Genomic DNA, 17423 nt, shown 5'->3' on the forward strand with positions numbered 1-17423 from the left:
CACCTCAGTCCCAAAGCAGGGGTCCTGTTAGCACCACTCCTCCACGTGGCACCAAAACCTCACCGTCTTAGGGTAGCAGACATGATGAAAGAGCGTAACTTCTACAGAGCCAAAACTTTTCCAAAGTTGCCTTCCAAATTCAATGACTTTAAGCTGCCCAAGTTGTAGTCTAGCGAATCAAACTGCTTTGTCTCAACTGGGGGGAAAAAAGGCACAAAAGAAAAACAGCAGCATAACTTTTATTTGGTGATACATAAGTAAAGAGTTCTCAAAGTTTTGAACACTAAATTTTACTCATGTGATAATTTGTTTTCTATCTAAGCAGATATGTGCTTTAAAAATACACATGAGGAGCCCTGCCACTGGGTAGGTTCTATTTATTAGAAACATTTTCATGGTAATACATTTTAACTTTCTATAATTAGAGGGGGAAGGTTATAAAGTTCATACTTTATTTCTTAGTCTGACAGAATAAATGTATTATACATATGCCTCTCCCAAAACCGGTGCACTTACAAGTTTCTAATTTATGCACTCCATTGTTACAATCCAACAGTCCAACCAAAAAGCTGTACATCTTCCAGTATCCACACTGGTACACCCTCCTAAAAATGCATGTTCCTTTGAACCATTTACTTGCCCTTGAATTAATTTATTTGAGGTGAGGGTGTGGATAAAGAAGTTGCAGTGCAGAACTATATTTATTTAGAACAAAACATCATATCCTACATTAAAAAAAATAATTTTGTCAAAACCAATTTCAGTCACAGTCACGCAGGCATTCTCGTCCCGGAACACGCTGGAATTGCACTTGGCGGCGTCTCGGCGGCGTCCCCAAGCGCCCGCCCCTCAGCCCACGCTGTGCTCCGCGGGCACGGGCTCCTCCGCGGCCTTCTTCTGGCCCCCCTTCCGAGCGTGCTTGTACTTGTCCACGTAGGCTTTCACCAGGTTCGCCACTTTAGTGGGATTTACTTCTCCACTCTTACTATGACAAACCTAAGAAAAAAGCGAGCTTAACTTTTCTCATGCTTAGAAGGATTAAAGCAGAACAGAAAACTTTGTAAAAAAAAAAAGAATGCAAAGGGAGAGCCAGACCTATTCATGCTACGTATCTTACATGAGCTTATTTACATGGTAAAAAAGCAGACAATTAGGAGGAGCTAGATTTTATTAAGTAAACCTAAACACTTATTAAAACAGCAACGTCTGACGACAGCACCCACGCCACCCCACCAGAGCTGCGACTCACTTTGTCCACCGCCTTCCGTACGATCTCCTTGTACTCTTCCTTGGTGATGTCTTTGTTTTGGTAAAATGGCTTAATCGCCAGTTTTACCTCCTGTGCTGCTTTTTCTTGAATTTGTAATTTCTGATGAGAAGAAAATGTGTAATTATTCACCACGTACTTTTAAAAATTTCTTTAAAAATACAGAATTCAAAATATTGTATTAACATTACAAGGAGCTCTTCACATACTGCTGGTAATATGACAATTACAAAAGCGTTACTAATACATTAATAAAATGTTTTTAAAATTATGCAGTATTACCAGGAACTCAGTGGGCATCAACAGACTTAGACTGAACTCTAAGTAATACTGGAATTTAACGTTACCAGTAATGAATTCCCCTCGCCACTCATAAAGAAAGCTGCCGTTTCATCATCTTTACCGCATACAGAATTACGTAGACACGCAGGCTGCTGCCAACCTCGAACTTGCCTTGTCTGTCTTCGAGCTATCTGCGCTGGCTTCCACCGTGACACTTACTTTGCTTTCTGCCAATTTTACAGCAGCATTAGAGGCTCTGCTGTGACTGGATGACGAAGTGTTACCAGAACTTGGTCCCTGAACCGTTCCCGGGTTTCCTGGCGCTGCTGTCGGAGCGGGCGAGACTGATGTACTCGTGTTATTACTCACGTGGGGAGCATTAGGAATACCCTGTTTTAAAGAGTTATTGTGAGTTAATGAGTAACTTCTACTGAACAGCAGTCTTTTAGTCGTGTACTAGAAATAACAAAACACAGTATCATTCAATGTTAGTGTTTAAGAGAGACGCAGCTGTACGTATCAGTTCATTTATATATAAAGAGTTCTCTGAAGAAAAGAAAGTAACATTCTGGAACAGAACCTCACTTGAACACATCAGTAAGATGGTTTTAAATTATGTGCATTGCTGTTGGTATGCTGCTATTGTTCTGTTTTTTTTTCTCTTACTACTCTCTTTAAAAACAGTAGAATTGTGTGTACTATAATGTTCTTCAACAAATACTAACAGCAAAAAGAGGAGAAAAACAGCACCGAAAGTCCTGTTTGAAGTTCTCTCTCCTCTGCAGGACTCCGCAAACGTTAACCACAGTTTAAGTGCCCTACCCTAAAGGCAGAAGAAAATGAGGCAGCGACATCACAGGGCTCGCAGTGAGTTGACAGTTAAAGATGTTAAGAACCCAAATCCTAAAATACCATTTCCCTGCTCTTGCAATACATTTTGTCAGGATTCAAAAACTGTAAGCAACGTAAGTGTTTACAAGTTACTCAGATTTTTTGGTCTCACACAGGCATTTCTTTTTAGCGTGTTAGGTTCATGAAAATGAAACATACATGGTAACGGGCAAGGAACAGCTCTATGCAGCATTCGCCCAAACAAGACAGCGCAAGCCGTATCACAGCAGCTCATCACTAGTTCCCACCACACCGCCCCGAAGTCCAGCAAAACCAGGGAAAGCTTTCAAGATCCTCTACTCAGTTTTGGTCTGACTTGTAATTTGGTCTAATTTTTAGTTTTTCTTTGAAAGTTTTGTTTTTACTTGTTGAGACAGGGTCTCACTATGCAGGCCCAGGCTGGCCTCGAACTTGAGATCCTCCTGCCTCAGCCTCCTGAGCGCTAGAATTATAGGCATGTGCCGCCACACTTGGATTAAGAATGTGGTCTTCTTAATCTGACAAAATACGTTTGGATGTGAATAATGTTACATGCGTAGACTGCATTTTGTAAATATATACTCGATGTTCTTGCATAGAGGCCAGGGTAAGGACGGGAAAAAGGTAATGAAAAAGGGATTATGAAGGTTTACCATGAATGTACCCAACTACTTCTGGGTGCCAGGGAGCCCTGTCTGGGACATTTGCCCCAACAGCTTCAAGTCTGTCATTACACTGGTCAAACTCACCGGCACGAGCTTTCCGTCGGGCTGTGAGGCCGCGTAGCTGACCTGCTGGGAGGGCGGGGGCGGGGGCGGGGGCGGGGGCAGTCCCTGAGTCACAGTGGGCGGGGCAGCTACTTGCACGAGGGGCACTCCTGGGGGCAGGTGCAGGGGCAGCTGTGGGGGAAGGCTGTAGGGATGGCGCTGGGTGTTCATCAGAGGGGCGTGAACACCCACTGGGTACGGGAAGATGTTCATCGGCTGGTGCTGGGCGTTCATGTGTTGTGGAATCATGTTCACCTGCGGTGGCATCATATTTACAGGTAGCTGGGAACCATCAATCTGTTGGTTTGTTTGGTCTTTTAGGTTAGAATCTATCGAAAGAAAAAAAGCTTATAAAAAAATCATGTTACAAATCTCTAAACGACAAAGCAAAAAACCATTCACTATAATAAAATTAAAGAGCAATTAATAGACTCAGTACAGCAAAACCAATCTCCAATTACTTAATCTGCTCATCTAAATAATGCAGGGCCAGGAATATAATTCGGCAGCACAGCACCAGCCTGGCGAGCACAAGGTCATGAGTTCAATTCCCGGTACCAAAAAAAAACAACCCAGAGTAGACATATTCTAACTAAAAATATTTAACATTTTCAAGAGTAAATTCGTAACACCATTTGCAAACAGGTAATTCAAAAACTTTTTTTTCTTCTTTTTGAGACAGGGTCTCACTATGCAGTTCAGGCTGGCTTTGAGCTCACTTTGTAGCCCAGGCTGGTCTCAAACTTGCATCAATCCTCCGCCTCCCGAGTGCTGGGATTACAGGCGTACACCACCACGCCCAGCATCAAAAGCTTACCAGTTGTAAAAAATCATACATTGTAACTGGTTACAAAATATATGTATGATCAATATTTTTTTCCAGTATTTTTCTAATATTTTCAGTACCTGTTTTTCTTGCCCTGCTGTTCGTTTCTGCAGTACTGGAGACTGAACCCAGAGCCTTACAGTGCTAGGAAAGTATCCTCTCTCCAACCCCACCGTTCTGAGATGGGCCTCAGTTTCTTGTGATGTTCTTATCAAGGAAAGGTAACTAAAAGAGTAACTTATTTGTATGAGAACAATGACCAACAAAAATTCAAGTGTGCACACCTGAAATATATGTTAAATACCACGTAAGAAAATCTCAAACTCTTCCATTTCTGCAAACAGTACAGAAAGTATTTCACTTCTGGCAGAATTTGGAGTGGGGTAAGAAAATAGTACATACTGACAAACACAGGCCGTGTATGTACGAAGCAAAGCGATGTGCAAACACGGGTTCTGTAACATTATAAAAGCCGCCAGCAGGGACCACGACTCATACAAGCAGGGTGTGTGTGTAACGTCTAAGGAAAGCGGCACCGATAAGCAGAACGTTACCCGGTTCCGCGGGCTCTTCTTGTCTCATCCACCCAGACTGCTGGCCTGAAGAGCTCCTCCCCCGCCGCGAGTAGTAGTTCTGCACGTCCGCAGGCAGCGTCCTCCTCACGGCCCAGCTGGACGCAGACGTCCACCCCGACCGGTCTGCCGGGGTATCAAATGAGAACTCTTGCTCGCTTTTCTGTTTATAGGGCTGCTGTTCCGCAAACTTGAGAGCATCACTCCCTGAACCGTCTGGATTCCCTGAGGGGGGCTTTCGGTGCTGCCACCTATTTTCACTCTGATCTGCACAGGCAAGACCGCCCCGGTGGGCGCCCCTGCCACGGCTCCCTCTGCCGCGGTGAGACATCCACCCCGAGCCCAAGTTTTTGCTCCAAGAATTCCCTGAATCTTCATTTCTGTTTTCTTCCCAGTGGAGATCTTTTAACTTTTCAGGGTTTCTGGTCCTTGGATCGGGACCGGAATTTATTTTCTCTGTTACCCAACTGGGACAGTCATTTCTATGTTTGTCGGCAGAACCTGGATCGTTAGCATCTGGAATGATGTCATTTTTCTCTTTTCTTACATTCTCATTCTGTTTCTCTGGGTCAGTCCTTCTGTACCGATCGTTTCCTCGTGGACATCTCCAGCCATCACTTGTCCACCTTTCCTTCCACCGCGGAGAGTAACTGTCTCTTTCATTTCTACCGAACGACGAACTCTTACTCTTTGTTCGCGACCTCGACGGTGACCTGGAGCGGGACCTGGAGCGGGACCGCCTTCTGGCTCTCCGGTCCCCGTCTCGGTCTCTCCTCTGCCCCTCTCTCTCGCTTCCTCTCTCTCTGCTCTGGGACCTAGATCTTTCTCTGGACGATGTGTCTTTCAGCTTGGACTGAGATCTTCGGTTCTCTCTACACGTGTCTCTTGGCGATGGTGATTTGGATCTTTTGCTTTCTTTAGTACTGTCTCTTTTTGGAGATCGAGACTGGGAATACTTCCTTTCTCTCGTCGTATCTTTTTTGGGGGACTGAGAACGAGATTTCCTCCGTCCTCTAGCAGATTCTTTCTTAGGAGATGGGGATCGAGACTTCTGGCTTTCTTTTCCAGTTTCTCTTTTGGGAGACGGAGACTGGGAGCGCTTCTTTTCCTGCACGGTGTCTTTGTTGGGAGACCAAGTTGTAGACGGAGAATGAAATCTAGACCTTCGAGTACGCGGTTTTTTGGACTTGTCTACTGTATCTGCTGGATTTTCAGATGTCTGAGACACAGTTTCAACCTTTTCATTTACAGGGCTGGAAGATGGCACGTTATTTTCAGAACTATGTACCACAGAATTTTCAATCAACTGCTTAGAATCAGCACTTACAGATGATTCAATTTCGGATTCATTTTGGTCACTACAAAGCGAGTCGCACTCCATAGGTATCATTTCATTGTTGTCCTCACTAAAATGCTTCTCAGTCTGTCCAATGTGCGTGTTAGGCAACTCTAGAGATCTGGGAGGTTCAACTAGCGACTCAGTGTTTTCCTCTAAAGACGTATCCAATTTGGAGTTGAAGTTTTTTAATAAATTATTTTCAGAGTCTTGAGCTGTATTAAGATTTTCCTTTTCTGCAGCTTCACATGCTGCCGCTGCCTCTGCAGCTTCAGCTTTAGTATGTCCGAGCGGCTGAATCTCTGAGGTCTCAACAGTTGTCCTGTCCACTGTCAGCATCACTTCCCCCTCGGCAGATTCTAACTCGGGGCTCTCCGTAAGCGCTTCTGTTTGTACTGCAGCATCTGGATCACCAGTCATTCCCACCGCGGGGCTCGCTACCACTTTCTGCTCACCAAGCTCGGATTCTGCATTCTCAGGTGTCTCACCTAGGGGACTGGGTGCAGGAGGCTGTGCTTCCGCTTCGGATCCCGAGCACGTAAGAAAATCACTTGGAGGATTTGAACATGTAACTGCCTCTGTCTCTGACTCTGAAAACGCTGGTGTCTGGTCTTGACTTTCTAACGCATCACCTCCTTTTCCAGCAGTGTCTTTAGAAACTTCATGTTCTAAACTCAGTGTGCTAGCCTGCGCAGCGACCGCCTCAAGTCTGCTATTTTCCTGCCCCTCTCCAGCTAGTACAGCAGCATCTGTGGAAGACTCGGAAGGTGAGGGTTCTACTTTTTGCTCTACATCATGATTTTCCCTGCATTCCTCATTTTCTTCCATTTGTTCACTGCAACTTTTCAAGCAATTAGCAGAACGGTTTTCTGTATCCGTCTGAACAGAACAAATGTGACTACTTTCTTCTACATCTGATCCTTGCTCTTTTTCTAACACAGGTGGTACGTCAGAGTCCACTATTTCTTCCTCTACTGAATCACTAGGTGATTTTTCAGGAGGAGGTACAGATCGCCGAAGTTTCTTTTTCAATACGGGTGGTTTTCTTCCTCTTCTTACACACTTCCGTTTTGGAGCCTGTTTAGTTTGCTTTTCTGACTCAGCTGGAGATAGAACACTCACAGAAGGGTTACTGTTACCCGGGGCACCACACCCAGCATTATTTGACGATGAGGATCTCTGAGACTGGCTGACTGTCTCAGCTTTTGTGTTACGTGTAGATCTCCTTGTGGGAGTTGCTGCAGGCTTTCGTCTTGATCCCCTGGTATTTGAAGTACCAGAAGTCTGCTTCTTTTCTTCTCCTTCTTGGGTATGTGCTAACGCATATCCCTTGCAAGAAGTACCTGATAATGTTGAAAAACAAACAAAAACTATAAAGTATGTTTCAAACACAAGGGTCACAGGTTGGCTTTATTTAATTTTAACATAAAAGTATGTAATACAATGAAAAATATACTTTTGAAATTATAAGTACATAGCTACTAAGATCTGAGTAATGTAAGGCAGCAACAACTTTCTAAAATGTTACTGAAATAAGTTATAACCACATTTGGATCCATGTGGGCAACTTTATATGGAAAAAAAAATGAAAATACATTCAATCAGGCAAATGGTATTTTTTTTTATGAGATGCTACTCATTAGGCAAAAAGAAAACTGTCAAGTTAGCCATAAGACTCAGAATACCGGTTCTTAATTAACAGATACTACTTTTAAAGATCTATGGTTTAGACAATATTTCCCCAAACAGAAAGGAAACCTCTAGTCAGTCCTTCCAAGTCTTAAAGTTGTCATTTCTTAAAATTGTAAAATGGACTCATCAGAATGATTCTTCTGAAGCTGACAGATAAAGAAGTACGTATTTACCACACACAACATGATGCTTTGAAGCAGATACACACTGCGGGCTGACTACATCTAGCTAATGAACACATGTGTTACTACACAGCTACTTTTGGTGAGAACGCTTTGCGTCCACTCAGTGTGTTTCAAGATTACAACACAGTACGTATACTTAGAACGTTATACAACCAGTCTCTAGGATGGATCTTTCCTGACTCAAATCTGCACCCTCTGACCAGTGTCCCCCAACCCCACCCGCACATCCCAGCTCTGCTAACCACTACTCCAGAATCAACTTCTAAAAAATTCGTTTTTTTAGAACCTACATGAATGAAACCATGCAGGATTTATCTTTCTGTGCCTGGTTTATTTCACTCAGGACAATGTCCAGGTTCACCCATGTTGTTATGAATGACAAAATTTTCTCCTTTACAGCTGAATAGTATGTATTCTACTTGGAACGACTAAAAAGTCAAATCACTGTTCCATTATTTCCAAATATTTAAGAGCTACTACATTTCTCTTTGCTAAGTCATCAACACATTTCTATGAAATTAGGAGACACTAATAATACTTGTTTAAAAATAGAAAAATATTTCAGAAACTTTACCAAAATTTTCTAAAGATAAGGTACTTGCTGGAAAAACAGTTCTTGGCAGCACAGAAGAGATGAGAGGAAGAACTTCTGCTCCAACACTCCAAGGTATAAAACCAATTCTGAAAATTTAAAGTGAACATGATTTTTTTAGTTTTTAAAAATTAAACTGTAATTTAAAATCACTGATTTGCTAAACCATGTTAGTAGTCTTAAACTACAATGCTTAAACTGTTTTGCCTAATAAAACTATAATGGTTATCTGTGGTCCAAAGATGGCTGCTAATTCACTATAAGGGGAAAAAAACCCTTTAAAACACATTTTTCTGTAAATTAATGGCAGAAAGATAAAAATAATTTAATGTTTCTTTTTAAATAGTTTATATTTTATTACCAACTGTTAGATTTTATTTTTTTGCTACTGTAAAATCAACTGTGAAATGAAATAAAACACCTAGATGTTAACTTAATTCGATGATTTTAATCTATCTAGAACCACTTATTTCTATCCTCCTAGAAAACTCCCTGATATTCCTTTGCAAACTCCTTTCTTTCTAGGCAACCAGGGCATTAGCTTTTATCACTACACTGTATCTCTAACTCCGTCATCTGAGGGTGATGGTCTTTTAGTTTCCAGGGTCCCTACGGACCAGTTATGACCACCCCCACAGCTCTCCACATTTAAACCAAATCTACTGAACAAGCTCCCTTTTCTTATTCACCAATGTTAAAATTCAGGTCTCCTAACACAGTTATTTAAAAAAAAAATTATTTCACTGAGTATCAGGAGAGATTCTAACATAAGAGGAGATAAGCCTAAAATAACATGCAACTCGTACACATACAAAGATGTGTAAGAAAAGGTTTCAGATTTTACTTCTACTTAAATTCAATCATCATTTCTTTTTTTTGTCTTTCTGAGACAGGGTCTCGCTATGCAGCTCAGGCTGACCTTGAGCTCACTTTGTAGCCCAGGCGGGTCTCGAACTCACAACAATCCTTCTGCCTCAGCCTCCCAATCCTCCTGCCTCAGCCTCCCGAGTGCGGGGATGACAGGCATGCACCACCACGCCTGGTTCTCAATCATCACTTCTTGAGGTGAAGGTCATATACAGAGTTACAGCGATGGATAACAAGGGACAATGTGTTACAGGGAATGAATGTAAAACTCAGAGACCATGATCCTTACGTAGGAGCTTGTTTAAATATGCAGGATGTATTTGGCACTGAGCCAGCAGCTTCAGGACTTACAGAAAAGTCTAAACGAACTACGGAAAGTCGGAATGCCAGAGGACATTAGGCACTCAGTCAAACACTCGTTCAGAAGAACATTTTAGAAAAAAAGGAAATCTAGGAGAAACAATGCTTCAATAGACCGCACAGGTCAGGCCAGGACGGAGGAAGAGAAGGTACAGGTCTGAGTGCTGAATCTCGCCACCCTGGTGCTCTTCCCTTCCCATCGATCTAGCGTATAAACATCGAAACTCTCCCAACAGACAGACTTAAGGCTCCCTTCCTGGCCGCACCCTGCAGCGCTGGCGCCCGTGCTCACGTGCACACCGACCCGCACCTCCCTCTCACCTTCCCATGCCAGGTGACGCGTCAGGAGACCACGACAGTGCCAGCTCCCGTCTCTTCTGTCCAATCAACTCACCGATTTCACTGACTTCTATAAATTCTGTACTGAAAGAGCGATTTAAACCATCGGAATCCCACAAATTGAAGGTTCAGAGTAAGAACTGGATCATCTCAAGAATAGCAGCAGTTCTCATATACAGTATTATGGATCATAGTTATGAAAATAAGAATTTTCTACTGTTTAAACACTTTCATATAAACTCCTTAACACAGGTACAATTTTATACCATAAATAAAAAATTACACTTACCTAAATCCTAAAAATCATGCTTAAATTTCTATCATTAAATGACAGAATTTTGAAAGAGTCAATTCAGACCAGTAACTGCATTAATGAGAGAAATCCTAAGTACAACAGTTTCCCTTTTAGCACATAAAACAAATGAAGGAAACAAAGCAGGGTACGGTTATTACAACCAAAAATGGATACAATTCAGCTTTTTAAAAGATTGCTCAGATGTAATTGTTTCTTTGGTACTTTGCCAAGCTGTGAAATTAAACCACACAATCTTATTCTACCATGTTGATTTGCCAACCCAAACTTAATCTTTAAATTCCACAAATATCTACTGGGCATCTGCTGCCGGTCACTACGGAGTCCAAGATGAAGGGACCTGCTCGGAACGCGCTCGCTTTATCAGGCACTACGCCCACAGCCGGGTGGACAGCCAGCCCCTCCCGCCACACAGCAGGACTGCCCAGAACAGCGTTACCACGGCAAACTCACTGTTACGGGACAACGGAGAGGCTCACAAAACAAGATTTCTCTTTGCTAGAGCTAGTTCATTTTCCAAAAGGAAAAGAAAAAAAAAGATGAACTTTCATGATTTTTAATTGAGCCCAGAGTTTAAATTTCTACCAAAAGTTAATTATGATGATTTATCAAGTATAAAGAGCATACATTAAAAGTAGAAAATACTAACCAGTAAGCTCTATAGGTGAAGGAAGATTCTCCACTGTGGCTACCGGAAGAAAATATATCGGAGAAAAAATTTCTGAAGCAGTAACTCATGCACTGATTTGATCTTCGAGGCTAGAAATGTAAGAAGTAGTTAGTGAAACAGGAAACAAACATACTTCCATAGCAGTTATATTTAAGTATTTGCATATACCTGAGGCACTGGGGTTATGTGCTATGTAACCATAAAGTGTTATTACCTATTAAAAAGAATTTATTTCAACAAACCTTATCTATCTTTATTGCTGCATTTTTCTTCCCTCCCATTTTATTGTATGAAGAGTTTCCTGTACAAAAACACAAAGGACTTGGTTACTTTGCCTTGATTTTTATTTTAAAAGGTTGTAAACCTTTGATATTGGTAAAAGCAAGTTAAAATACACAGAAAAGACTTGTACTTATACAATTTTCTCAAATGCTAATGTCATCTTATCTTGTTAAGCCATGAAGATGAGAAAAATACAAAAGTCAACAATAAAAACTGCTCTGCTCAAAGCATACGACTATTAAAATTCTACTTAACATTTTCTGCCACCTTATGAAAACTTAAAGTATCTCATAACAAAAGGCATATATATACAAATCATCACACTCTTTAGTGTCAATGATATACTTAATATTTTTTTGGTTATCTAAAAAATTGGTATTGTTGGCTTTTCTAAGACAGGAGCCGGGCAGTGGGAACTGAGGCCACCAGCCCTTTTGAACCATTAGTTAATTTAGCCCTGGTACCCACTTCAAGTAAGTATTCCACTTCTTTTTAAAATAAAAGTGCTTAAAAAAATAAAATAAAATAAAATAAAATAAAATAAAATAAAATAGAAGTGTTTACTGAAACAGCTTTTCAGGACATGCAATCAACATTCAAAACTCAATAGCTTTTTGCCCTTTCATCCTTGTTTTTGCTGTCTCCCACCACCATGAACTGTTCCCTCTCTGCCACACCACCCTGCTTTGGAGCCAGCTGATGACTGACTGAAACCTCCACCAAATGTGAGCTAAATAAACCTCTACTTCCTTTAAGGAAAAAAAAACAAAAAACAAAAAAAAACAAAAAACAGCTCAATAGCTTTTCCATTCACCAATAATGAATTAGCTGAGAAAGAAATCCAAGGAAACAATTCCATTCACAAGTTTTAAAAAGTTATCCTGATAAACCGGGCATGGTGGCGCACACCTGTAATCTCAGCACACAGGAGGCTGAGGCAGGAAGATCGCTGTGAGTTTGAGGCCAGCCTGGACAACACAGTGAGTTCCATTCTCCTAATGAGACCCTATCTCAAAAGACAAAAATCTTTCCCAGTCAGCCAATCAATCAATCAATCTAGGTAACAGCCTAACCAAGAAGTGAAAGTCCTCTACAGTGAAATTTACAAAAAACTGAAGAACCTGAGGAACACAAGATAGGAAGACCTCCCATGTTCATAGATCAGAAGAATTAATAGTTAATCTGCTCCTACTATCCACAGAAATCTACAGATTCAATGTCATCCACATCAAAATTCCAGTGGGTCTTTATACAACGACAAAAAAAATGCGTAAAATCCAAACGAAAGCATGAAAGACCCAAAATAGCCAAAGCAATCTAAGTAAGAAGACCAAGACTAGAGGAATCACTACACTGGATTTCACATTGTATGAAAAACCCTCACAGTAACAAAAGCAGCATGGTACTGACACAGGAACAGACAGATAGAGCAATGAAATATAACACAGGACAAAGAAAGAAACCCACACGACTACAGTCACCTGATTCTTGACAAAGACGCCAAAACACACCCTGGAGAAAGACAACTTCTTTAACAAATGATGCTGGGAATATGGGTATCTGGCTATAGAAGATTTAATCTAGAATCCTAGCTCACTCACTCTGTACAAAAATCACTTCAAAATGCATCAAAAACCTAAGTATAAGACCTGAAACTGAAACTACCAGAAGAAAATGGGAAACACCTGAAGCCACTGGCACAGGCGAAGACTTCCTCAACAGCACTCCAATAACACAGGAAGTAATAGCAAGAGTCAGCAAACGGGGCATCCCATTACAGTCTCCACACAGCAAAAGGAAACAACAGGCTGAAGGGGGAGCCTAAAGAATGGAAGAAAATCCTTCCCAGCTACTCTTCTGACAGAGGACTAGTACCTGACTATACAAAGAACTCAACACCTACGCACGCGCACACACACACGCACCACGAGTAGCCCAAACACTACATGGGTAAATGACATCCCCAAAAGAAGTACAAATGGCCAATAAGGGTATGACAAAATGCCCATCTTTAGTCATTAGAAAAATGCAAATCAAAACTACACCGAAATCCCGTCTCACCAGTATCAGAACGGCTGCTATCAAGAATATGAAAAACAATAAATGCTGCTCAGGGTGCGGGGAGACAGAAAGCCCCCACAATGCAGGCAGTAACGTGAGCACGGCCATCATGGAAACCACCAACAGTACAGCTGCCATACGGCCCAGCGACACCACCCCTTGGTGGAGTTAAAGTCAGCATTCTACAGGCTTACCAGCACACTCATGATTACGGCATCATTCGTAACAGCCAAGATATGGAACCAGTGTTAAGTGTCCATCGACAGAACAGATGAAGAAACTGTGATCACACGTTTCCCCTAGTATGTGGGATCAGAGACGGCATGAACACAGAAGGAGACTACTATCAGACAGGAGGATGGGAGTAAGAGTGAGCCGTGTCAGGGCGTAAGTGAACGTAACAGGAGAGATGGGCTAAGGCTATTAATGACATCATCAGGAAATCACGATGGTGACATGAATTTACTGAGGTGAAAAGGTGTCCAGTACACTCCAAGTGAAACAGCAGGTTACCAAACAGTACATACAACACTGCTCATTTTTTATTTTCAAAAATGCATTAATGTACAGAGATATCAAGAAATCATCTGGAACGCTGTTCATGTGACTATTTCAACCTGTGTCTGGGAATGAGATGCTGAGCACATTTGTCCTTTTAAGAGTGTTTTTACCTTGTGCTACACGAAATGTTTGTAAGTGCAGGACATTAAGAATTGCTGTAAGTGCGTGAGCTGACGGATACGTTAATTAGCTTGATTGTAGTAATCACTTCACAATGCATACGTACGTCAAAACACCACCTTAAATACACATGCTTTTGTCAACCATACTCAACTGAAGGGGGCAAAAAAAGACTACCTTTTTCTTACAGTGATGTTGCTGGCTGCACTACGACTTCTGTTGTTGTTTGTTTCATCTGGAGATTAATTCCTATGAACGCTTCCACATCAGAAAGATTCAGACTAACTACAAAAACTATCAGCGTCTTTACAGATGACTGCTCTTAGCCTGTCCTCTATCATCAAGTCTCTATCAGTAAACAACCCGACCTATACACGGTCCACAACAAACCGTTGCTGCTGCTGTCACTGTTACCCTCCTCGCCATTCTGGAAAATGCTTAGTGCTAATGACTAATTTTTTTTAGCCTTTAGCTTTGTTTGCTTCACAAAAAATGCACTAACCCTCTCCAAAATAAATCACACCGACCAGGAAGCCTTTCCCTGCTATCGTGTGAGCACGTGCCTTTTTGTGTGCTCTTGTTAGTCCACTTGACCACAGCGTACGTTCTACGTAGCAGCATACCAATTTCCTTCTAAATTACTACACAACGGCTGTTTGGTGTACAGGTGTATCTGTCCTTCACAAACACCCCACCCTAAGTGCTGTAACAAACAGAAGTTAGGTGCTGGGAGGGAGCCATGGAGAGGACTAAGTTTCAGGAACGAACTTAGCATTATACCCCTTTAATATTTACCTAAAAGAGAACGTAATGATTTTCAAACTTCCCTAAGTATCCCGGGTAAAAATGCGTGGTAGGTACCCAGCTGCATTCCCAGAATTACTGCGCTGCACCTACAGTGTCTTCTATGCCCTAAGGCGCAGGCTGTTTTGCTAATACTCCGTGGGTGTCACTGTTTATTCAGCGCGCTTTCACTTGGAAAGCTATCTCCAGAAAGTGTCATTAGGCAAAACGTCCTCTAAGAAAAGCACTGTTAAGTTTTCTGGCCATACTGAGTGGTTCCAATGACAGTCTCTAGAACATTCAATACTGATCGATTTCTCTAAATCATGGTCACCTCGATATAATTTCAAAAGTCCATCTTACCAATGCTAAGTAGCGGTGTGTCTTCATTTAATCTTTATGAAGGTAATGCACGTACATGCTGTAAGCAAGCAGCACTTCTAGGCATGCAGCACAAACAGAAACTACGGAACTATTCACTCCCTTTGTTTCTACTAATATTTTACTACTTAATAATGTCTTTATACATTCTAAGAAATACAGAAATAACTGTTTGTGAGAGTGTCTCTTCTGTTTCAGCTCTATTGTCCCGTGTGCGTGGTGTCGGAACCCATGCTCTCACTGAGCTAACCCCACTTGCTTTCTTTATGGAGGGACGGATGAGCGGATGAGTAGATGGGTGACCGGGTGGGCGGGCAGGGCCTTGCTAGGTCACCCAGCCTTGGCTCCAAACACGTGATCCTCCTCCCTCAGCCTCCCACAGCGACGGCGTTACGGTCGCGTACCACTGTACTCGGTTGTGTTTTGTTTTTTTATGCAGCCTTCGCGATCTACACTGTTCTATTTGATGTATCAATATGTCGTCACGATGTAACACTACAACTGCGTAACTGTCAATGGGCGCTAAACCACGGCTGTGGTCCCCATACAACTTCCTGCTTTACCTAACGCTAGTAACAGCTTTGTTTTCCCTATTCCTTTTTTCTGTGTATTTACCACTGATTTAGGTAACTCCACACAACAGAAGCATAGATCTCCCCACCCCCACCCGTACTTGGGATTAAACACAAGCCTTCACACTGGACTACATCCCCGACACTTTTATTTACTTTTTATTTTGAGACAGAGTCTTATTAAATCACTAAGCTGCCCAGCCTGGACTGAACTTATGATCCTCCTGCCTCAGTCTCCCAGAGTACGGCAGATCTCTTCTTCTTATTACACTCTTAACACATCAGCTCACCCATGAAGTTTGTTCTCTACTCTCTTGCAAACAATTTTCCTTTAACACTGATGTAGTCTGAGCTCCTACGTCTCAAAGCGGCGGTTCAGTGGTCCCTGTGGCCTGACTCCTGTCATAACCCTGACGGGCCTCTTTATCTTTTCCCTAGGCTGAAACTCATTCTCTCCTCTCGGATTACTCCTTCACGTTTATCGTGTCAGTGAAGTACATACATCCTCCAGGAGAACTGAGAAAGGGTCCTCCAATCGTTGTGCACCACCTTCTTACCCCACTTACTGACTGATCTGATTAACTGACAGGGTCTTGCTGTGCAATCCAGAGTATCCCTGAACACACAGGTAGCCCAGGTTGGCCTCTAATTCAACTCCTCCTGCCTCAGCCTCCAAGATACTGGGATTACAGATGTGTGCCACCAAGCTCCACCTTCCCTGACCTTTTTAGCTGCCTATTCATCCTCTCCTAAGACTGTGTTATCCTTAGACTTACCTAATTTTATGAAATACTGGGGTGTACTTCCTTCATTCATCAGGTACATTATTTCAGTGTAAATGGACACATACGTGCTACCATTCTAGGAAATCTTTCTATGATTTTTCTGAACGATTTTCTGCCTTTTGTTTTCTTTTTCTTTTCTAGGGTTCATTTTTAGGATTTAGAAGGTCAAAAAATGCAGTGAATGTTAAAATTTTTTTAAAAAATTATTTAAAAGACATATTGCCATTAATCCCTTTCAAAACAACTCCGCATCAGGCTGGGGATATAGCTCAGGGGCACAAGTGCCTGCCTGGCAAGCGCAAGGTCCTGAGTTCGATTCCCAGGATCAAAAAAACCCAAAAACAAAACAACTCCCCACTGCTTGGAACACACGTATCCCTGCATCCCAGCCGTCTTCCGAAGCAGTTCTGAAGTCCTCCATCTGCACCTTTAGTTCCACTGCTGTGGCTGCCTCAGTGTCCTAAGTCCATTCAGAACATTTACCTTGCACGATCACCTTCACTCTGGTGAAAAGCAGAAGTCATACAGTGCCAGGGCCAGACCAGGGAACAAGACGGACAAGGACACAGTGTTCTCCGAGCCCGCCTTCCCACTGCACGGCACTCAGCACCAGCACTCACTGCATTTTCGAAAATCACGACTCGTACAGGTCGCCAGGAAAGAGGACACCTAGACCTGCTTCAGAAAGTGGCAAGAACGACGGGGTAAGTGTGCTCAAAGCAAGAGGGGTTTTAACTGTACTCGATCCTCTAAAAACTTGTCCAGATTCAGTATTTTTAAAATAAAAGAGAGGGAGGAGTACTTTGAGGGAGGTTAATGGCAACGCGTCTTTGCTGTAATAACTTTTTAAAAAATTTAAACATTCGCCACTTATTTTGGCAACTTCTATTAGTACTTAGCCTCCTAGACAAATATTCCTTTAGTCCTACTTTCTGAGATT

The 17423-nt window shown here is 42.2% G+C and overlaps 1 protein-coding gene across 3 annotated transcripts in view; it reads right to left on the reverse strand.

Annotated features, from left to right (window-relative positions):
* Positions 1-221: 221 nt before the first annotated feature.
* Scaf11 (SR-related CTD-associated factor 11) overlaps positions 222-17423 on the reverse strand; it is a 42818-nt gene continuing 25616 nt past the window's right edge. For 2 of the 3 annotated variants that reach the window (XM_005406594.2, XM_013505704.1), the window contains 9 exons: positions 11181-11239; positions 10918-11027; positions 9938-10039; positions 8372-8478; positions 4567-7263; positions 3169-3515; positions 1721-1939; positions 1250-1369; positions 222-996 (listed from right to left, as the gene is read on the reverse strand). In XM_005406594.2, coding sequence (XP_005406651.1) covers positions 850-996; positions 1250-1369; positions 1721-1939; positions 3169-3515; positions 4567-7263; positions 8372-8478; positions 9938-10039; positions 10918-11027; positions 11181-11239 — 3908 coding nt within the window. In that variant the 3' untranslated portion in view covers positions 222-849. The remainder of the gene's footprint in view (positions 997-1249; positions 1370-1720; positions 1940-3168; positions 3516-4566; positions 7264-8371; positions 8479-9937; positions 10040-10917; positions 11028-11180; positions 11240-17423) is intronic. The other variant, XM_005406595.2, reaches the window with a different exon arrangement.

The sequence above is a fragment of the Chinchilla lanigera genome, unplaced genomic scaffold (assembly GCF_000276665.1).
Source record: "Chinchilla lanigera isolate Chin_1 unplaced genomic scaffold, ChiLan1.0 scaffold00099, whole genome shotgun sequence".
NCBI lineage: Eukaryota > Metazoa > Chordata > Mammalia > Rodentia > Chinchillidae > Chinchilla > Chinchilla lanigera.